General features: G+C 37.1%; 1 protein-coding gene and 1 non-coding gene across 5 annotated transcripts in view; one reads left to right on the plus strand and one right to left on the minus strand.

The window, feature by feature from the left end:
• VWA8 (von Willebrand factor A domain containing 8) overlaps positions 1 to 22,755 on the plus strand; it is a 389,600-nt gene that overhangs the window by 66,456 nt on the left and 300,389 nt on the right. For 3 of the 4 annotated variants that reach the window (XM_032294792.1, XM_032294790.1, XM_032294793.1), the window contains 5 exons: positions 1,864 to 2,028; positions 2,397 to 2,446; positions 3,172 to 3,280; positions 5,650 to 5,754; positions 21,659 to 21,790. In XM_032294792.1, the coding sequence (XP_032150683.1) occupies positions 1,864 to 2,028; positions 2,397 to 2,446; positions 3,172 to 3,280; positions 5,650 to 5,754; positions 21,659 to 21,790 (561 nt within the window). Of the gene's footprint in view, positions 1 to 1,863; positions 2,029 to 2,396; positions 2,447 to 3,171; positions 3,281 to 5,648; positions 5,755 to 21,362; positions 21,405 to 21,658; positions 21,791 to 22,755 lie in introns of those variants that run through there. The other variant, XM_032294794.1, reaches the window with a different exon arrangement.
• On the minus strand, positions 6,813 to 6,928 carry LOC116562555. The gene has a single exon (XR_004274009.1). It is a non-coding gene; the product is annotated as a U5 spliceosomal RNA (small nuclear RNA).

Below are 22,755 nucleotides of genomic sequence, written 5' to 3' on the forward strand. Positions count from 1 at the left end.
AGCCACCAGCATTACATGCTGGGGTTGCTGTAGGAACCTCCTAACTGCACTCCCTGCTTCCATTCTTGTTCCCTGACACTGTTCTCAATGCAGCAGTCAGTGATCGCCTTACATTTGGGGACATTCATATGCTCTAACCCTGATAGCTTCTTGAGTAAAGTTCAAAGTTTTTACCATGCAATGCAGTGCCCTTTGTTGTCTGCTTCCCTCTACTAGAATAAAAGTTTCATAAGGGCAGGGATTTTTGTCACTGATATTATCTCAAGTTCCTAGAACAATGCCTGACACATGGTAGATGCTCAATAACTATTTGTCAAATGAATGAATAAGTGCCATAGAATGGTTAAATGCTGTGATAAACATGCATATAAAGAGGGCAACAACTAGGGAATGTGAGGACTTTTCAAAGGCTTGGGAGATAGGGTCATATAATGCCACAAATGACAAGAAAACACTTAGCCCTTGTTCATCCAGCTCAAGCTGTACCATGCTGGGTCTCTCTGTGGCTAACCTAGCCTTCTGTGACTGACTGCTCTGCTTATACATTCTAGGACCCAGAGTCTCTCTCATACCTGTTCTGTAGAGATACATATGTGCTAATCTTACTATCCCAAGTTGGTTGCAAATTGGTCAGGAGCAGGATCTGTGTCTCATACTTCTTGATCTTGCTCCCAGGGTGCTAATACAAGTCCAGAACACGCTAGGCCCTAAATAATGAATGTTGACACCAGAGGGTCTGATTGAACTAATGCTGCATGGCTGGCAGGGCCAGAAGCAGTCTGTTTCTTTACTGTTTGTGGGAGTTTCTAGATGGTACTTTCTTGTGAAGTATAGTCATTTTCCTCTGGATCTATTCAGGGAGCATCTCGTTCTAATTTAATCAGAAGGAGATAATCAAGGATTTAATCAAGTAGAAAAAGTTGAATTCATTTATTCATATTGTAAATTTACCAAAATGAAAGCTTTTTAATTTATTTTTAAAAGCTTAAATATATAAGCATTTTCTCTTTAGATGCTTTCTAATTACAAAATAACTACTTGCCACTAGCGATTATATTAGTGTTCACTATTTTTAGTAAATAATTTGGAAAAAAGGTACTCAGAATATGGAATCTTTTTTTTTTAAAGTATAGGAGTTACTTCACAACAAAAAGTTTGATATATTCTTTATTCTTATAGTAGAGTTCTATGCAGTTACTGAAGATATTACTTTGAATAGGAATTCAGGATATGTGAGTCAAAAGAAGTTTGGTGGCAGGCGTGGTGGCTAACACCTGTAACCCCAGCACTTTGGGAGGCCAAAGTGGGCAGGTCACCCGAGGTCAGGATCATTCATTCTTATAAAAAGGAGATTGTCTATATTGGATTCTGGTGATAGTTAAATGAGAAAAATCCATGGAATGTGCTCACCACATAGTAAATTTCCAAAACATGTTAGTTATTACTAGTAATATGCCTTACTAGAAATACCCATAAACATAATTATTTAAGGTCCACAGGTAATCACAGCTTTGCATGTGATCTGCCCTGCAGGGACTACCTTTCTTACAACCTCTAGTCATGTATTTTCCTTACCCCTTGACTCTTTTCCTCTGTATTACTGACTAAGGCTTGGAGATCTGACCCAAGTGCCCTTTATTACTTGTGTGTTAACTACTTCCATTCAAACACCCTGGTCTTCATGTTGTGAGCCTGCCCTGACATCCTGAATTGATTTCACTGTGCTGCCTTCCTTGACAGTTTGGTTTTGGGAGTGTTCTCAAATACAGTTTTCTCAACAGTCAAGTCCTAAGTTCTTTGACTTAGCCACCCTTATAGTTGTGATTTGTATCATTTATGCTACAGCTTCTGGATCTCTTATAGGATCACACCAAAAAAGAGTTGGATTCTTGGAAAATTGTCCGAGTTAGTGAAAATTTCCGAGTGATTGCCTTGGGCTTGCCAGTGCCAAGGTATTCTGGAAATCCATTAGACCCCCCTCTTCGTTCTCGATTTCAAGCCAGGGATATTTATTATTTACCCTTCAAGGTAAGTATGACCAAGAATAATTTATTTGTTAAAGAATTTTTCTATTTATAACAAGAAATTCAATTCTATAAAAATGTTACTGCATTTTTAAATGTTCTCCTCAGTAGGTCATGGAAAGATATGAGAAAAAAGAGTAAAGAAAATCTCTGCAAACTAGGAAGAAAACTTATTATGGCATTATTTGAAGGCTTTTTTTTTAAAAAAAAAAAAAAAAAGCCTGGCTTTTCTTTTAGAAAATGAAATGATTTTTTGCTATTAAATATTTAGTGTTTACTTAATTAAAAGGTTGTATTATGTCTATAAAATGTTTGCATTTAATCTGTTACATTTCTTGTTAATTAATTTAATATGTTTCTATATTACTTTAGGACCAACTTAAGTTGTTATATTCAATTGGAGCCAATGTTTCTGCTGAGAAGTAAGTATATTTTTATAAATATCTGGACACTGAACATTGAACTTGTTTTGCCCATTGATTGATTGATTGATTGATTCATTCATTCATTCAACAACTAGAATCTTATAAGAATTTTTTAGCATTAGGAGGTTTGATGATAAAATTAATAAGATATCTTTGGCAAGAAACTCAAAATCGAATTGAGTTAAAAGATACATGAATAGCTTTAGTTAACATGGCATAGTAAGTGCTATAATTTCAAAATATTGGGGTTATTCGTTGAGACTTTATAAGGGCTTAACAAAAGCATTGGTGTTTGAAATGGGTCCTAAGTAATGAGTAATTTTTTCCAGAGAATGGAATCAAGGAAATCAAACAGAGCAATTTTTTTTTAAAGTATGGAATATGAGAGTTTATGCCTTGTTCTTAGGGCCACACACACAAAAGAAACTCTTGGAGGCTAGAGTTTAGGTTTGGGATTATGCAATGTGAGAGATGAGGCTGGCAGGGTGGATTTGGACCAGGTGTTGAAAAACCTCAAATATTGTGCTGGATTTAGGAATATATCTGCATCTAATCAGCTTCTGGGTTTTAAGTAGGATATTATGATGTAGAGCCATTGTTCCTTAAGAATTAATATTAGGGATCATCTTTTTAGATTAATTAAATTGGCTCATATTTTATATTTAACACTTATACATTTTATATTTTAAAACTATTAACATTTAATATCATTTTTCCTCTAGAGTTTCTCAGCTCTTGTCCTTTGCCACAACTCTGTGTTCCCAAGAATCTTCTACTCTTGGACTTCCAGATTTTCCTTTAGATAGTTTAGCAGCTGCAGTTCAAATCTTGGTATGTATAAAATAAATTAATGACTGGCGTACCCAAATGTGTTAAAAAATTTGAAAGTTAATCATTAGGGATTAATAACTTCCAGTTTGCTTCATCATACTCTTCTATAAATTATGTAAGGCCTGAGATTAATTTGTTGTATAGTGTACTAAACCGTACAGAGACCAAGGACATGTTCTGAGCCCCTAAAGAGCTTTCAGCTTTGGAGTAGGAGGAAGGCATGCAGCCTCAATAAAAGTCCTACAGAGGGAAGGGAGGCTTTAGCCTGATCAAGTAAGAGGTGTGCTGCAGTGTGAGTTAGGCCTTAGAGCTGTCTCTACCTGAGTTAGGGGAGCTGGGGTTTTCACACTGCTCTAGTTTCCATCAGTCACTGTGTCATGGTTGTCTGAGGGGACACAAATTCCCAGACACTAACTGCTCTCCCAGCATGTGTACAAGGGTGGCTCCAAGAGCCAAGGACAGTCTTCTTAAAAAGACCTATAGCTGTTGGCTTTTGGAAGAGAAAGCTAGGAGGCACACAGAGCAAATACAAACAGATCTGAGGGGACCTGATAGAGTATATACATTGTCCACTGCAGTTTCATAAAGGGCATGGCAGTCATGTCTGGAGAGACAGAAAGGCCTTCCAGGCAAGAAGTCAAAGCACAGGCAAATGTGTTCAATCACAAAAGGGCCTAGTATCTTTGGAGAATGAGAATAAGTTGTATCCCTAAAGCAAATGTGTGTCGTAGTGGGAGAAGTTAGAACACTATTGTGAAATGTTTTGCATGATGAATGAAGATTCCTGGATTTTATGAAGTGGAAAAAGTAGCTTATCAGACATTATTAAGTAGGTGTGTATGAGGTGACCAGACTTATGTTGGAGGAAGACATCTTTGTTAGCAGTTGGGGAATGACTAGGAAGCTTTTGTAATACTCAGTGAGACCCTATGGAGGAGGACACCATCCAAGATAGTGGGGTTACTATCTTAGGCAAGAGACTTATTTTTAAACTTTAATGTATATATGTATATGTGTATGTTTCTTGTGTGTCAGGGAGCTAGGTATTGACATTGTTCTATATATCCAGAACAGAATTTCTCCTCCGGTTTGTCAAATCTTATACTTTTATCAAATCTTTTTGTTTTTGCTTAGAACATTTTATTTTGAAAATTCTCAAATGTAAAAAAAAAAGTTGAAAAATAGTTAAACATTCATAATCCTTTCACGTACAATCACCCATTATTAATATATTGCCACATTTGTTTGTATGTGCTTTCTTCTTTCTTCTTTTTTTTTTTTTCCATGAACCATTTGGAAGTAAATTGCAGTCAGTACTTCAGTATGTGTATTAGTCTGTCCTCCCATTGCTAAGAAGAAATACCTGAGACTGAGTAATTTATAAAGGAAAGAGGTTTAATTGACTCACAGTTCCACAAGGCTAGGGAGGCCTCAGGAAACTTACAATCATGGTAGAAGGGGAAATGAACACATCCTTCTTCACATGGTGGCAGGAGAGAAACGTACAGCGTGAAGGAGGGGAAAAGTCCCTTATAAAGCCATCAGATCTCACGAGAACTGACTATAATGAGAACAGCATGGAAGTTAACCACCCCCGTGATTCAGTTATCTCCTACCAGTTCCCTCCCACAACACATGGGGATTATTGGAGCTACAATTCAAGATGAGATTTGGGTGGGGACACAGCCAAACCATATCAGTATGTAACTTCTAAGAATTAGCACATTCTTCTACATAACCAGAACAACATTATCACACTCCATATCATGTTAACAGTAATCTATAATGTCATCTAATAGATAGTTCATATTGAAATTTCACTAATCTTTCTTTTTAATAGTCTCTTTTAAAGTGGAGTGAACAGAATTGACAGTGTAAATAATATGGGGGAGGATTTGAGGATAATGAACACTTTCTAATTTTACAGTTATAACTGTGAAGCTAAATGAATGTGGATGAGATTAACTTATATTAGGAATAGAAGGGGATCAGTTACTTTGGGATGAATAAGGTAGAGACATGTATTCTGTTTCAAATGGGGGTCTGTGGGATATTCATATAGTCACATATAATGAACAATTGAGGTTCAGGTTTAGAGCTCAAGAAAAAGTCAGGACCAGACATAGAAGTGTGGGAGCCATCAACAGATAGAAGACAGATGAAAGATGTGAGTGGGTAAGCCTACCCAGGGAAAGGGCAAGGAATAAGAAGAGAAAATAATGAATATTTGCTTTTGTAAACTTAAAGAAAATACCAGACACCTATTGGATACTTTTATAAGTCAATTTTAATGTCATATGTATAATTCAGATGTTTTCTGTGATTATTTTGAATTTTTCTTATTCGTATATATTTTTGCTCCTACATAGGATTCCTTTCCTATGATGTCAATTAAACATGCAATCCAGTGGCTTTATCCATACAGTATTTTGCTAGGTCATGAAGGGAAGATGGCTGTGGAAGGTGTTTTAAAGGTGAGTATCTGCTTCCCTTTCTTTTCCCATTTTCCCTTCTCTTGCTTTTTCCCATCTTCCCCTCATTCCTTTCCCCGCTTCTCCTATTTTTCTCTCTCCATCGGTATTTCTTCCCCTTCCCTTCCCTTCTTTTCTAGGCATGGAGGCATCAGCATTCCAACAACAAAAAAGCTGTGATAAATAGTCCAGCAAGCACAGAGGGGGTGGTATGGATGGGAGATTGGTTATGCTGAGCAAATAAGCAAATAGATTGAGCAAATGAATGAATATATTTAGAATACTAAGAGCTATGCTTCTCCTTGTTGGATAAGGGATTTATAACCATGGAAAGGGGGAAGGCAAGAAAAAACTCTAAGGTATTAGATTGGAATTGGAGTTATCATTAAGAAACGTGGGCTTTTTCTTAAACAATATATATGAACAGATAGATATAGAGATAGTATGTATATATGTATACATACATGTATTTTCTAGCTGTCTCCTGAGAGAGCCTAAAATCTATGATGCTCTAGTAGCAGTGATCACACCAAGTACCAGGACATTGGTTTCTAAATATCGTGCTTTCTAAAAGGATCAGATCAGGGAATGTACAAGATGGGCCCGGACCATCTTTTTGTGCCAGAGTGTAGGAAATGTTCAACAAATGATGTTGATATGTGAACATGATGGAGTTCCCGGCTTGAAGTGGCTGAAATCTGGGACAATTTGAGCATTAAAAGAAATTATGATGATAATTGATTTTAGCCTATTGCATAAAACTGGAATCCATGAGTCCATACTGATATAAATGAATAAAAAATATGGAGAAGGGAATTATCTTTTAAAGTGTAAAATGCCTACTTGTGAATCTAGAAGGAATTATATAAATAGAAAAAACACCATTTGGCAACCATCAGAGTGGCAGTTAATTTAGACAGGAGTCATCAAAGGATGATAAAGGTGGCAGGTAGAGCTGCTATGAGGCACAAGATATTGGCAGAATCTCTGAATATCTCCCTTCAAAATACTCCGTTGACTACACAACAAGAAAATGGTATTTATTTATTTACTTTTAAATCAGCCCTGCAGAAACAGGGCCTCAAAAAATTGGATTAAGACTCAGAATTGTTCTTCTTCACAGAAATCTTAAGTAAAAGTCAAAAGATTTATATGATTTGAAGAGAAACCAGAGTATAGAAAGTGGTATTTTTTACAGTAAACTTCAAGTTGACTGGGTAAGACAAATTGACATTGTATGCCTCTCAAATTCCCCATTTCTGCGGAATTTTTGTTGAAAGTTCATGATATATGTTTGGCCATGAAGAAATACTGTAGAATTCTAGGTTGAGGGCCATTGTACAGAAGGTAAGCCTCCATTTTTTAAAACTGTTCAGACATGAAAAACAGGAAAAAACATAGAAATGTTCCAGGCTAAAGGAGGCTGAAAAGATTGGATAGCTAAATGCATCATATGTTCCTGCATTAAATTCTGGACCATTAGAAACAAGTGAGAATGTTGGTGCTTTGGTAAAACTTGAATAGGGTCTGTGGATTAGATAATAGTGTTATATTAAGTGGATTTCCTCATTTGGAGGCTTATGTAGTGATTACATTGGTCATAGTTCTTGTTTTTAGGAAATATCAACTTGAGTGTTTAGGGATATAGGGGCATCATATCTGCAGCTTGCTCTCAAATTGTTTAGATAAAGATCACTGATAAAGTAGGCAGGGGGAATAGGAGGGAGAGGAAATGTGTTAAAATATTAACCATTGAGGAACCTGGGTGAAGGTTATTAACTTGAAAAGCAAGCATTTTAAATAAACTATGGGAATTGCTATAGAGTTTGTCGTAAGTGGTTTATAATGGGTGGGTCATGATTTTCTTTCAAAATATGTGTGGCATAATTTCCTCATTAAATAGTTAACGGTGGTATTTTCCGAAAGGCCAATCACACTCTAAAATGCCTTATAACTATATTTTTAAAGTGTTGACCATTGGCAGAGACTTATTGACTCACCAAAATTAATTTCTCCTTATGAAAGATGGTTTTGTTTTTTTTACATGGGTTGGTTCAAGGTGCAGATTTCTAAGAAATATAATGTGACCATTAAACTGTGTACCTTTCTATTAGAACCTTTATTTTCTGGAGACCAGGATTTCACAACTTTAAGCATAGGAAATGATATTTCTGTTTCCCTTATCCTCAAATCTACAGAGTCTCTGGGATACAGAACACCCTCTATGTATCTATTAAGAATGAGACGACCTAAGAAGAGTGGAACATTGAATTCTAGTTACATAAGTGGGATTTTTTTCAGATCAGTTAGACAAAGAAACAGTATTTTCTTTGACTGCTTAAGTCAATAGTAATAACAATAAAATAAAAATAAACAACTGTTCCTAATAGATAATGAGCAGAGAGGTGTAGGGACAGAATCTAAAAGAAAAGCAAAAAGAAGCAAGAGGAAAATATGTCAATAAAGAGACAAAGGAGAGTAAAGAGATAGCAGAGAATGGAAGCACTGAAGTAACCAATGGTGAAAGAGAAGAAAGGGGTGTGTGTGTGTGCATGTGTTTGTGTGTGTGCATGTGTGTGTGTGTGTGTATGAGAGAGAGAAAGGAAGAGTAGGAGGAGAAGGAGGAGGAGGAACAGCAGCCAAAAGAGTAGGAAGGTGGATATTAAGAACCATTTGGAAATGGGGAGATTAATAGGCTCAAGGAGTCAGGAAGTTACTATCTTCTGACAATATAGTTCACTTAAAGGTTTATTCCACGTGCTGGGGAAAAAGAGAACTGGCACTTATCTTTGATTTAATCAACGTCTTAGCTAAATTGGCCATTGGTCATTGAAGTAGAGTATCTAGTGTTTAAGAGCAAAGGCTGACTCTAGAGGAACTTTAATGCTCCTCAGCACCATGCACAGTGCCTTGGGAACAAGGGCATATACTCAGGGAGGAAGAAACTCATGGGAAATTCTGATAAAATGAAGCAATGTAAAGTTTTTCTGAAGAAAACTGAGAGAAGATATTCAGTGTCTAGAAAAATCAGTTACAAACAAAGGTCTTTATCTTTCCAAAAAAACCACTTTGATGTGTTTTTGGTCTGTAATTTCAAAACTAGCCGTATAAATTTATTATAAAGTTATAGAATATCTTTAAAGAGTTGAATTTTCTGAAGAAAGTAGTTAGTGTTGCTTCAATTCCTGTTTTTTTATTTTAACCATAATTAAGGGGAACATAGAAAAATGATTGAGTTTATATTAGAACAGAAATGATTTCAAATTTGACTGTAGAGTTTTTTAAAAAGGAAAAAGGGTTTGTTGTTAATTAGATAAGAGGAGAAAGAGTAGCCTGTCTTCTCACCTTAATTATGTGAAGAGCTAGTTAATGGACAATTCTAACTCAGTAAACTATCAAGTGGGAGGGCTTAAGTTCATTTGTCTGATCTTAACGAAGTAAGATCTTTTTGTAAGATCATTACACAGTGATTTATACAACCAGATTAGCATCTTAAATATCTTAAGAGTAGAAGAGTCTATTTATTGATGAAATTCTTTGTGAACTCTTCTGGGAAGTCTATGTGGCCTGTTTGTTATTGCAAGTTTCTACATTTTCCTCAAAGCATTTTTTTAAGCTAATATTTATAGATGGGTGAAATGTTATATGTGCTCAAATAGTTTTGAATTAGAAGAGGTAAAAATTAAGAAAATATTGTTGAATTTGAAAAAAATGTTAAGAAATAGAAGTATGTATTATAATGGTAAATTAAGATGGTATTTATATACATACACACACACAAACACACACACACACACATACACACACAACTTTTCCATGATAAATGATAATTATCTTATCTCCTAGATTATCATATAAATTAATTGTAGTTGCATTTGAATTAGGTATCCATTTGAATCTTAGTGTAATTCATTAATTAGACTGTATTTTTAAGGAAAAATTATTAGTCAATGAAATGCAATCAGCTAGAATTCATAGTACCTTTCTTGTTTCTGAACAAATTATAAAAATGGCTGGAATGACTTTCATTCCCCAGATGGTGCTCATCATGTAATGTTCCTACTCTAAAAACATGTTTCTGTAGTCATGAAATAACTTCTAGCTTTTAGTTAAGGATGTCTTAAAGAAAACCCTTTCATTCTGAATCTTTCTTATAGTTTAGTAACAAATACATCCAGGCTTCTAGTAAAAGGTCTTGGCTCTGTCTCTACTTGATTAAGACTGCATCATAACAATGGTTACAGTGGTAAGTTCCCTTGGTGATTTAGAAAGGATATACTGCCACTTATCCATTGATAATGTAATCTGAGCCATAGTTTTTTAATAAGAAACTTGGATCTTACATTTAGTGTTTTCATTTAGTTCAACAAACATTAATTGAACATTCATTATTTGGCAAATGTTATACATATGGAAATCTAGTGATACAGAAATGGATGCAATCTTATTTCAGTTCCTGAGGAACATACAATATAAATGTCTGAGGAGCATCAGATATTTCAATAAATGACTCTTAATATCGTGGTGTTTTTTTCTTGCGGTCTAGCATAATGATGGCTAGCTCTGGTCAAAGAAGTAATGACCTGAAGTAGGCCAGTGAAATAGGAATTAAATGCATATGAGAAATGTTTCAGAGGTAGGATGATAGATGTTACTAACTGATGAAATATGAGGTATGAGGTGGGTTGAGGGAGCTATGAGAGAAAGTAAGAAATCAAATCCTACCTTGGACAACTGAATAGAGTTGCTGTTAATTAATATGAGAAAGTAGGGAAAATGAGCACATTTGTGGTGGGGGCTAAATAATTCCATACACTAGGACCCTTTTGAATTTGAGGTTTTTCAGGTGGTTTTATCTAGCAGACTTGAAAATGTGGATCTGGTTCTAGAGGTATTTTGATATTAAAGATAAATACTTGGAACCCATTAATGTTTAGGTGTTAGTTGAATTCATGAGGATGGATGTAACAACCTAAGGAGGGCAAGTATGAGAGGAAAAGTCTGTCTACAGACTGAACATTTCAAGATTGGATAGTGGGGAAAGAACCTTCAAATTAGGCAGAGGAAGCATAGTTAGAGATAAATAGAATGGCAGAGAGTATTTTTAGGGAGTATTGGGAACAACTGTTTAAAGAAGAAAGTAATAGCAGCAGTTTCAAATGCAGCAAAGATGTCTTGTTGAATGAAGGCTTGCAATATTCACTCAAAAAAGATTATTCATTCCATCCATCCTTCCATCCAATTGATTAGCCAGGCACTGTTATGCTGGAGATGTACACAAAACAGAACTTTCTACCTTCATGGAACTTATTTTTTAGTGAAGGGCAACTAAAGGAATGGATGCTTCTCAGTGATAGCATCCATTCCTCATCTGACAGACTATATACTTATTTACTTTCTGTCAGTCAAGTAAGTAAATAAGTATATAGTCTGTCAGTTTAGGAATGGATGCTGAGAAGATGACCTTTGAATAAAGATCTGAAGGACAGAAGTCCTGTGGGTAGAAAGTATTTCAGAGAGAAGGGATAACCAGTATGAAAACACTGAGGCAGGAGCATACCTGGGAACTGTAGGAACGGCAAAGGACAGTGTATTGGGGCAGAGTGAGTGAAGGAGAGGTGAGTAGGAGAGAAATTGGAAGGTAAAGACAGTCAGATCATGTAGGGATCTGTAAGCCGTGGAAAGGACTTCTGCTTTAAGTCTAAGTGAGGTGGAACACCAGTAGAGGGTTTTGAGAAATGTGTTGTATGAGTGATCATTTTAACAGGCTCATTCTGGTTGCTAAGTAGTGAATAGACTGTGGAGGGTATGAATGAAAACAGGGTAAAAACAATTGGTAGACCGTTGTAATAATCCAGTTGAGACACTATTGTTGCTTTGATCAGCTGTGATATTGGTAAGAAGTAATTGGATTTGGGTTACGTTTTAAAGGTAGAATCATTATGATTTGCTGAAGCGTTGGATGTAGGGTTGATACAGAGTTAAGGATGATTTCAAGCTTTTGGACTGAGAAACTTGAATGATGAAGTGGAGATAGAGAATATAGAGGTGGAGGGAATATCAGACCTGAGTATTGCATATATTTGATTTAAGATGCCTATTAGCTATCCAACTGGAAATGTCAAAGAGGCAGTTGAATATACAAGTCAAGATTTCAGGAGAGCGATCTGGACTGGAGAGAGAAAATCATGAGTCATGATGGTTTGTAAAGTCATGCAAGTGGTGAAATTATTTAAAAAGCGAATGTAGATAGAAAATAAAAAGATCCACTCCTGAAGTACCTTAATGTGTACAAGTCAAGAAGATGAAGAAGAACCTGCAAAAAAGACTGAGAAGGAAACAGTGAAATAGGAAATCTAATTTATTTAATTTGGCAAATAGGATATTATTGATGGACTTACCAAAATCAGTGTTAGCAGAGTGGTAGGAATGTAAGCCAAAAATCAATGGGCTTACATTTTAAATTGGAGATGAAGCTGAACCAGTGACTATATATTCATATGTATCAACCAAATTTGATGGTGAACAAAAGCCGGAAGATGATAGATCACTCAGGATGAGGTACAATTAAGACATATTGTTTCTTGAAATGGGGGAGGCAAACATTTTTATAGGCAGAAGGGACTAAAAATGTGGAATACGTGGAAAATGTTGCCTAGCCGAGGTGGAAAAGGACATTTTCAGAGCACCCTGTGTCTTGGTTTCAAATGATAGAAGAACATAGTTTCCACGCAGGATGATGGAGCTGCCATAATTTGATGTAGAAAGACTTCTAGGGGTTTCCATCTACTCATAGTGAAAGCAGAAGTCTTTTCTACTGAAACAGTGGGAACAATAACAAGGATTGATTAAAACATCAATGATTTTGAGGATAAAGGAAAAATAATTTTGTTTGTTTGTTCGTTTAACAAACCATTATTGACCATTGACCATGTCCTATGTGTGATTTTAGGTACTGGAAATTTGGAGTGAGCCAAATAGATACGTTTAATATTGCCCTAATGTGCCTTATGTTCTAGTAAAGGGTAGAGGAGTATGTATCTGAAAGCTCTGTTCTGAGTGGAGGAGGCAGCAAGATTGCCTCTTGACAGGGTGATAAATGGGCTCAGATTGACTTCTGAGGACTGTAATAATGTTATTTGTTGAGGGGCTATCAGAAAAGAGCCCAGAAGAGACTGGGGCCACATACTTGCTCAGGCAACTTGGTATGCAGAATTTCACTTTCAGTGCTTCACAGCCTGAAAAAAGGTATGAAGAAAGTAGATGGCCTGATGGGACAGGATTGGGACTCGTAAGGAATATAGAAGCCTGACAGACCAATATTCAATGTGATTTATATTTCATTTTATTTAATTATAATTCACAATTTAAATAACCTAATTCTAAAGAAAATGTCTTAGAAAATGTTAGTACTGTTTGTTTAATTGAAATTTAAGAATTCATAGGGAATAGTCAAAAATATACAGTGCTAAGTTAAACTCTTATTTTCTACTTCTTGCTAGCAAGTAACCTAAAATAATTATATGTCTATGGTTCTTCTGATCAGCTGTGATGTTGGTAAGAAGTAGCTGAATTTGGGTAGTAGTTTGAAGGTAGAATCATGTTTTGCTGAAGTGTTGGAGGCAGGGTTGAAACAGAGGTAAGGATGATTTGAAGCTTTTGGACTAAGAAACTTAAATGATGAAGTTGAAGATAGAGAATATGGGGGTATCTTTCTGAATAATACCATTCTGATTAACAATCCTCTAAATTTTCTATGCAAGAAAATGATAATTCATCCTCCAATTTGAAGTTTTTACTATATTAGTGTAGCCTAGCCTACTATTTTTATTCTACTGAAATATTTTAGCTTGAATTATATTTGAGGACATAACCAGTATAGCAAGGGGTTCAGGACATTAGTGTTTATTTCTGGAATATGAGCTCTCTGACATCAATCCTATGTCAAGGTAGATTGGCACTACTCTAGCTGTGGTAAAAACATATGTTTAAGCTCATTTATTTGTTTTCCTAATTTAATGAATCTTCATTCTAATTTTTTTAAATAGCATATTTATTTTTTTATTTTACTTTAGGTACATACTATTTCTGGCATTTCTCCCCATGTTATCCCTCCTCACCCTCCCCACCCCCTGCTTTCTCTCCCCTACCCCGCCAACTGCCCCCAGTGTGTGATGCTCCTCTCCTTGAGTCCACCTGTTCTCATTGTTCAACACCCACCTATGAGTGAGAACATGAGGTGTTTGGCTTTCTATTCTTGTGTCAGTTTGCTGAAATGATGGTTTCCAGATTCATCCAAGTCCATACAAAGGACACAAACTCATCATTTTTTATGGCTGCATAGTATTCCATGGTGTATATATACCACATTTTCTTTGTCCAGTCTGTCATTGATGGGCATTTGAGTTGGTTCCAGATCTTTGCTATTGTACACAGGGCTGCAATGAACGTATGTGTACATGTGTCTTTGTAGTAGAACGATTTATAGTTCCTTGGGTATATACCCAGTAATGGAATTGCTGGGTCAAATGTAATTTCTATTTCTAGATCCTTGAGAAATCACCATACTGTCTTCCACAATGGTTGAACTAATTTACACTCTCACCAACTGTGTAAGAGTGTTCCTATTTTTCCACATCCTCTCCAGCATCTGTTGTCTCCATATATTTTAATGATCGCCATTCTAACTGGTGTGAGATAGTATCCCAATGTGGTTTTGATTTGCATTTCTCTAATGACTAGTGATGATGAGCATTTTTTCATATGTTTGTTGGCCTCATAAATGTCTTCTTTTGAAAAGTGTTTGTTCATATCCTTCGCCCACTTTTGAACGGGGTTGTTTTTTTCTTGTATATCTGTTTTAGTTCTTTGTAGAGTCTGGATATTAGCCCTTTGTTAGATGGGTAGACTGCAAAAATTTTTTCCCATTCTGTTGGTTGCCAGTTTGCTCTAATCATGGTTTCTTTTGCTGTACAGAAGCTCTCAATTTTTATTAGATCCCATTTGTCTATCTTCGCTTTTATTGTCATTGCTTTTGGTGTTTTAGTCATGAAGTCCTTGCCTATGCCTGTGTCCTGGATGGTTTTGCCTATGTTTTCTTCTAGTGTTTTTATGGTGCTAGGTTTTATGTTTAAATCTTTAATCCATCTGGAGTTAATTTTAGTGTAAGGTGACAGGAAGGGGTCCAGTTTCTGCTTTCTGCAAATGGCTAGCCAGTTTTCCCAACACCATTTAGTAAACATGGAGTCGTTTCCCCATTGCTTTTTTTTTGTGAGGTTTGTCAAAGATCAGATGGTTGTAGATGTGTAGTGTTGCTTCTGGGGCCTCTGTTCTGTTCCATTGGTCTATGTCTCTGTTTTGGTACAAGTACCATGCTGTTTTGATTACTGTAGACTTGTAGTATAGTTTGAAGTCTGGCAGTGTGATGCCTCTGACTTTGTTCTTTTTGCTTAGGATTGTCTTGGCTATGTGGGCTCTCTTTTGATTCCATATGAAGTTTAAAGTGGTTTTTTCCAGTTCTGTGAAGAAAGTCATTGGTAGCTTGATGGGGATAGCGTTGAATCTATAGATTACTTTAGGCAGTATGGCCATTTTCATGATATTAATTCTTCCTAACCATGAGCATGGAATGTTTCTCCATCTGTTTGTGTCCTCTCTGATTTCGTTAGGCAATGGTTTGTAGTTCTCCTTGAAGAGGTCCTTTACATCCTTTGTTAGTTGTATTCCTAGGTATTTTATTCTCTCTGTAGCAATTGTGAATGGAAGTTTGCTCTTGATTTGGCTCACTGTTTGTCTGTTATTGGTATATAGGAATGCTTGTGTATATAGGAATGCTTGGTATATAGGAATGCTTTCTACACATTGATTTTGTATCCTGAGACTTTCCTAAAGTTGCTTATCAGTTTGAGACGATGGGGTCTTCTAGATATATGATCATGTCACCTGCAAATAGAGACAGTTTGACTTCCTCCTTTCCTAACTGAATACCCTTTATTTCTTTTTCTTACCTGATTGCTCTGGCCAGAACTTTCAATACTATATTGAATAGGAGTCGTGAGAGAGGGCATCCTTGTCTAGTGCCTGAATTCATCCAGCTTTTGCCAGTTAAGTATAATATTGGCTGTAGGTTTGTCATATATAGCTTTTATCATTTTATGACATGTTCTGTCGATACCTAGTTTATTGAGAGCTTTTAGCATGAAGGGCTGTTGTATTTTGTCGAAAGCCTTCTCTGCATCTATTGAGATAGTCATGTGGTTTTTGTCTTTGGTTCCATTTATGTGATGGATTACATTTATGGGTTTGCTTATGTTGAACCAGCCTTGCATCCCCAGGATGAAGCCTACTTAATTGTGATGGATAAGCTTCTTGATGTGCTGTTGCAATCTGTTTGCCAGTATTTTATTGAAGATTTTTGAGTCGATGTTCATCATGGCTATTGGCCTGAAGTTTTCTTTTTTAGTTGAGTCTCTGCCTGGTTTTGGTATCAGATGATGTTGATCTTATAAAATGAGTTAGGGAGGATTCCCTCCTTTTGTATTGTTTGATACAGGTTTAGAAGGCATGGAACCAGCTCCTCTTTGTATGTCTGGTAGAATTTGGCTGTGAACCCTTCTGGACCTGGACTTTTTTTGGATGGTAGGCTATTGATTGCTGCCTCTACTTCAGCCCTTGTTATTGGTCTATTCAGGGTTTCAATTTCCTCCTGGTTTAGTCTTGGTAGAGTACAAATGCCTAGGAATTTATCCATTTCTTCCTGGTTTACTGGCTTATGTGCATAGAGCTGTTTGTAGTAATCTGTGATGGTAGTTTGTATTTCTGTGGGATCAGTGATGATATCCCCTTTATCATTTTTCATTGTCTCTATTTGATTCTTCTCCCTTTTCTTTTTTATTAATCTGGCTAGCGGTCTATTTTGTTGATCTTTTCAAAAAACCAGTTCCTGGATTTATTGATTTTTTTGAAGGGTTTTTTGTGTCTCGGTCTCCCTCAGTTCTGCTCTGATCTTAGTTATTTCTTGTCTTCTGCTAGCTTTTGAGTTTTTTTGATCTTCCTCCTCTAGCTCGTTCAATTTTGATGACAGGGTGTCAATTTTAGATCTTTCTTTGTTTCTCATGTGGGCATTTATTGCTATAAATTTCCTTCTTGACACTGTTTTAAAGGTGTCCCAGAGATTCTGGTAAGTTGTGTCTTCATTCTGATTGGTTTCAAAGAACATCTTTATTTCTGCTTTTATTTCATTGTTTATCCAGTTGACGCTCAGAAGCAAGTTATTCAAGTGGTTGTGCGGGTTTGAGTGTGTTTCTTAATCCTGAGTTCTAGTGTGATTGCTCTGTGGTCTGACAGACTGTTCGTTATGATTTCTGTTCTTTTGCATTTGCTGAGGAGTAATTTGCTTCCAATGATGTGGTCAATTTTAGAGTAAGTGCAATGTGGTGCTGAGAAAAATGTATATTCTGTGGATTTGGGGTGGAGCATTCTGTATATGTCTATTAGGTCTGCTTGGTCCAGCTCTGCATTCAAGTCCTGGATATCGTTGTTAATTTTCTGTCTTGTTGATCTGTCTAATATTGACAGTGGAGTGTTGAAGTCTCCCACTATATTGTGTGGGAATCTAAATCTTGTTTTAGGTCATTAAGAACTTGCTTTATGTATCTGGGTGCTCCTGTATTGGGTGTGTATATATTTAGGATAGTTAGCTCTTCTTGTTGGATTGATTCGTTTACCATTATGTAGTGTCCTTCTTTGTCTCTTTTGATCTTTGTTGGTTTGAAGTCCATTTTTCCAGCGATTAGGATTGCAACCCCTGCTTTTTTTTTTGTTTTCCATTTGCTTGGTAAATCTTCTTCCATCCCTTTATTTTGAGTCTATGTGTGTCTTTGTATGTGAGATGGGTTTCCTGAATACAGCACACTGATGGGTCTTGACTTTTTATCCAATTTGCCAGTCTGTGTCTTTCGATTGGGGCATTTAGGCCATTACATTCAATGTTAATATTGTTATGTGTGAATTTAATCCTGCCATTTTTTTACCGGCTGGTTTTCTTTCCCATTAGTTGACTCATTTTCTTCATTGCATTTTTGGTCTTTGCCAACTGGTTTGCTTTTGCAGTAACTGGTACTTGTTCCTTTCCGTGCTTAATGTTTCTTTCAGGAGCTCTTGTAGGGCAGGTCTGGTGGTGACGAAATCTCTTAGTAATTGCTTGTCCATAAAGGATTTTATTTCTCCTTCACATATGCAGCTTAGTTTGGCTGGATATGAGATTCTGGGTTGAGAGTTCTTTTCTTTAAGGATGTTGAATATTGGCCCCCACTCTCTTCTGGCTTGTAGGGTTTCTGCCGAGAGCTCTGCTGTGAATATGATTGGCTTCCCTCTGTGGGTGACCTGACCTTTCTCCCTGGCTGCCCTTAGCATTTTTTCCTTCATTTCAACCCTGGTGAATCTGACGATTATGTGCCTTGGGATTGCTCTTCTTGAGGAATATCTTTGTGGAATTCTCTGTATTTCTTGAATTTGAATGAAGAAATACAGTTCTCTGTATTTCTTCCCTAGCCTTGCTTGGCTTGGGAAGTTCTCCTGGAGAGTATCCTGGAGTGTGTTTTCCAGCTTGGATTCATTCTGCCCATCATATTCAGGTACACCAATGAAGCGTAGAATAGGTTTTTCCACATAATCCCATATTTCTTGGAGGCTTTGTTCATTTATTTTCACTCTTTTTTCTCCTGTCTTGCCTTCTCTTTTTATTTCATTGAGTTGATCTTCAATCTCTGATATCCTTTTTTCTGCCTGATCGATTCGGCTATTAAAACTTGTGTTTGCTTCACGTAGTTCTCCTGCTGTGTTTTTCAACTCCATCAAGTCGTTTATATTCTTCTCTAAGCTGGTTATTTTGGTTAGCATTTCATCTAACCATTTTTCAAGGTTTTTGGTTTTTTTGCATTGAATTAGAACGTGTTCCTTTAGCTCAGAAAAGTTTGTTATTATCCACCTTCTGAAGCCCGTTTCTGTCAATTCATTGCACTCCTTCATGGTCATGTTGTGTTCCCGTGTTGTTGACGAGTTGTGATCCCTTGAAGGAGAAGAGGTGTTATGGTCTTTGCTGGTTTCATATATTTTGTGCTGGTTTTTTCCCATCTTTGTGGATTTACCTGGCTGTGGTCTCATGGAGTTGCTTGATGAGGTCGTTTCTCTGCCTGTTGAGGTGCTACTGGGTTTCTAGGGACTCCTTCAGGTTCTAGGGAAGATTCCTGTTTCTTTTTTGTTTACACTGGGGGTTTAGGCCCACCTCTTCCGCTGACCTGGCGGCACTGCTGGGTAGTCAAGAACACAGTCCCGTTGCTATGTAGGCTTCCTGTGTTTTTTGTTAAGACATGTAGCCCAGTCCCACCCCTCTAATGGTGGGTTGTGCCCTTCCTCCACTGGCCTGGATCATTCAGGTTCAGCTCAGACTGTGGCACTGGCTGTGCAACCCACTAGAGTCAGAGCTTCAGCCCTCTGGGGTTTGTGGGGGAGGGTTGTACCCGCCCAGCTGCACCCAGCTGTCTCCCCCTTTCAGCTTCCTGTCTCTCTGGTTATGGGGTAAGGGCCCGCCCAGCTGCTCCTGCATATGGCTCCCCCTCTCTCTGGGCAGGGGGAGGGGTCGATAGCTTGGTCTGCAGGCTCTCCCAGCCACCTTTTGGGCTTATGCATCTGTTTAGGTCTGTGCGCCAATCCAGGACACTGTCCTGAATTATTATTCAACTCCACGCCTGTAATTCCCGGCATTTGACTGGCAAAGATACCCTGTTCTGTGTATTGCTGAGGCTTTGGGGGAAGCGATGTATCTGGACTGGAATACCAGAGGAGTAGCCTCCAACTCGCTGGTCAGATGCACTTTCTGGGTGAAGCATCACCCCTCCCTGCCTCCTTTTGCCCTGGGTGGGCTTTGCTCACTGTTGGACCAGACTGGTTGAAATGCACCTGGTACCTCAGTTGGAGCTAGGAGATCTCTGGATTTCTGCATTTCTCTCACTGGGTGTTGTGCACTGGAGTTTTGTCTATTCAGCCATCTTGGAGAGTCCCTCTAATTTTTTTTTTTTGAGACAGAGTCTCACTCTGTCACCAATGCTGGAGTGCAGGGGCACATCTTGGCTCACTGCAACCTCTTCTTCCCAGGTTCAAGTGACTCTCCTGCCTCAGCCTCCTGAGCAGCTGGGACTACAGGCAGGCACAACCATGCCTGGCTAATTTTTGTATTTTTGGTGGAGATGGAGTTTCACCATGTTGGCCAGGCTGGTCTTGAACTCCTGACCTCAAATGATCTGCCCACCTCTGCCTCCTGAAGTGCTGGGATTACAGGCATGAGCCACTGTGGCAAGCCATTGGTTCTGAATTCTAATGAATTTAATTACTTGGGTAGGCCTTACTTTTTTCCTATTGAGTCCTTCTTAAAATACAGTGGAACTTTTATTTTCATGAAATTAAGATGTCAATAATTGCTATTTGTCTATAACATGGAAGCAATTCTTGTCCAGTTATGTAACACTAGGGGGATTTGCATATATAAATTGTATGACATATAGAACTTTTTAATGGTAGTACAAATACACAGGTTTTTTTGGGTTTGGGGAAAGGAATTAGTGATTGTCTTGAGTACTATGACATCAAAATGAGGACTTGAACTGGGCTGTTATGTTTAGAATGTTGAGGTTGAACATGATTTCCTTCCTCCCAAATCTGTTTTCTGGAGTTCTTTCATTCTGCTGAATACATGATGATCTATTATTTCATTGAGTTTCAACTCTCGCTATAGTAATAATGTTCCAAAACTAGTGTAGCACTTTTGGGGGTAACTTCTGACTATTTAATAGTAAAAATAAATTCAGTTTTTTGTATTAAACATGTGGCTATAAGTAGGACATAGAACTTAATTATCAATTTATTCTCATCTTTCACATACTTATCTGTATTCTTTGTACACAGTTTTGATGTAACTACCTGGAATGTGGTGGTATAGTCAGTGTTAGAACATTGACAGTTGGGCCACATCAAGAATCAATGGTCCTAGCCTTTTTTTCTTTTCTTTTTTTTTTTTTGAGATGGAGTTTTTGTTTTTGCCCATGCTGTAGTGCAGCGGCGTGATCTCAACTCACCGCAAACTCCGCCTCTAGGCTCAAGGGATTCTCGTGCCTAAGCCTCCTGAGTAGCTAGGACTATAGCTGTGCACCACCATGCCTGGCTAATTTTTGTATTTTTAGTAGACAGGATTTCACTATGTTGACCAGGTTCGTCGCCAAATCCTGACCTCAGGTGATCCACCTGCCTTCGCCTCCCAAAGTGCTGGGATTACAGGCATGAGTCACTGTGCCTGGTGGTTCTAGCCTTTTAAATCCAGGTTGACAAATATTGAGACCCCTACAGTGTAGAAGGCACTGTACCATATGCTGTGGAAAATTGTTATAATAATTTTAATTAGTTAAGCTATTTACATAGTATACAGCAGAATGATGTCCAAGAAATTCTGTTTTCGTGAATTTCAGATAACACATTAGCTTTGATTGATTTCAAGAATAAACTGATAGGGCCTTGTTTTATTTCAGCATGTTTTGAAGGGTCTTAGTATCTCTTTCTAGGAAGTTGATTATGAAGAAATGTAAGCTATGAACTTCAACCAGGTCAGGAACTCAGCAATTCCATTTCTTGTCATTTAGCAAATTTTAAGGATTATTTTATATCATCTTTAATAATTGGTATAAGTAGAATGGTATAAGTACAAATAGAAAAAAATTCTCATTAAGTTTTTTTAACCTCTACTTTTATATAATAATATAAAATGGATTTCAGTTGTAATTAAGGTGTAATCTTTCAGATAGCCAATGTTAATGCTAAAATGAAAAGTAAATTACATGATTTTCTTGTAATTTTACAGCGCTTTGAACTTCAAGATTCAGGAAGCTCTCTACATCCTAAAGAAATTGTAAGAGTAGAGAAGATGACAGAAAACCATGTCTCGCAAGCTTCTGTGACCATCCGGATTGCAGATAAAGAGGTGACCATTAAGGTAATGAAACACAGGTTTATTCTTTCTAAGCTGTACCTTGTTCTGCTTGTTTCTGTGACCTAAATTGGGTTTATGATCCCTTATAAGCCTTCTTTCTTGATAATACTGCTTCTGTCTGTATCCATATGTCTATGTCTCCAGAGTCATGTGTGTTTACACACTGGAAAAGTTCAGGAGAAACATAGGGAAAGCCTTTCATCAAAAATCCAAAGTTGACCTCTGGGAAAATCAAGTCAAGGGTTGATTAATAACAGCTTTTTTTTACCATGAGTCCTTGTTAAGAAATAGTGTTTTGAAACATATTTTACCTGATAGAGAGCCCTGTTTTCAAGTAAAATCTTTCTTAGCTATGTGAAACAGTTTAAAGAGGACCTGCTCTGGTTGAATGATTTTTAGAAGAGGGAAATAATATTTGGCCATAAAGCTCCATCTGCATATACACGTTATATATATATATATATATATATATATATATATATATATATATATCAGCTCCATTCCATCTATATATATATATATATATGGATACATATACACACATTTTATGGAGGCTCACTGTATTGCCCAGGCTTGTTTTGATTTCCTGAGCTCAAACAATACTCCTGCCTCAGCTCCTGAGAAGCTGGGACTACAGGTGCATGCCACTGTGCCCAGCTCATGAAAAACTTTTTCATTTTAATATTTGATATTAATATTAATTCATGTTACTGTACTTATTCATTCAATTGAATATTGATTATGTCTACCATGGGCTAGGTTCACATTATGATTTTACTGTATACTACTCACTGTATTTGTCTCTTTGCATATATTATGCCATTTAAATCCCCCAAGATCCATGAAGGTAAGTTTTATTATCTCCATTTTGTAGAGTAGAAAACTGCGATGACAAGAGGTTAATTGATTCATCCAGAGTCACCAGCTCGGAGATGGCACAGCTGGGATTTCTAGACAGGGACTCTTCC

Source organism: Sapajus apella, unplaced genomic scaffold (genome assembly GCF_009761245.1).
Source record: "Sapajus apella isolate SASKATOON/1434 unplaced genomic scaffold, GSC_monkey_1.0 scaffold32, whole genome shotgun sequence".
In the NCBI taxonomy this organism is placed as follows: domain Eukaryota; kingdom Metazoa; phylum Chordata; class Mammalia; order Primates; family Cebidae; genus Sapajus; species Sapajus apella.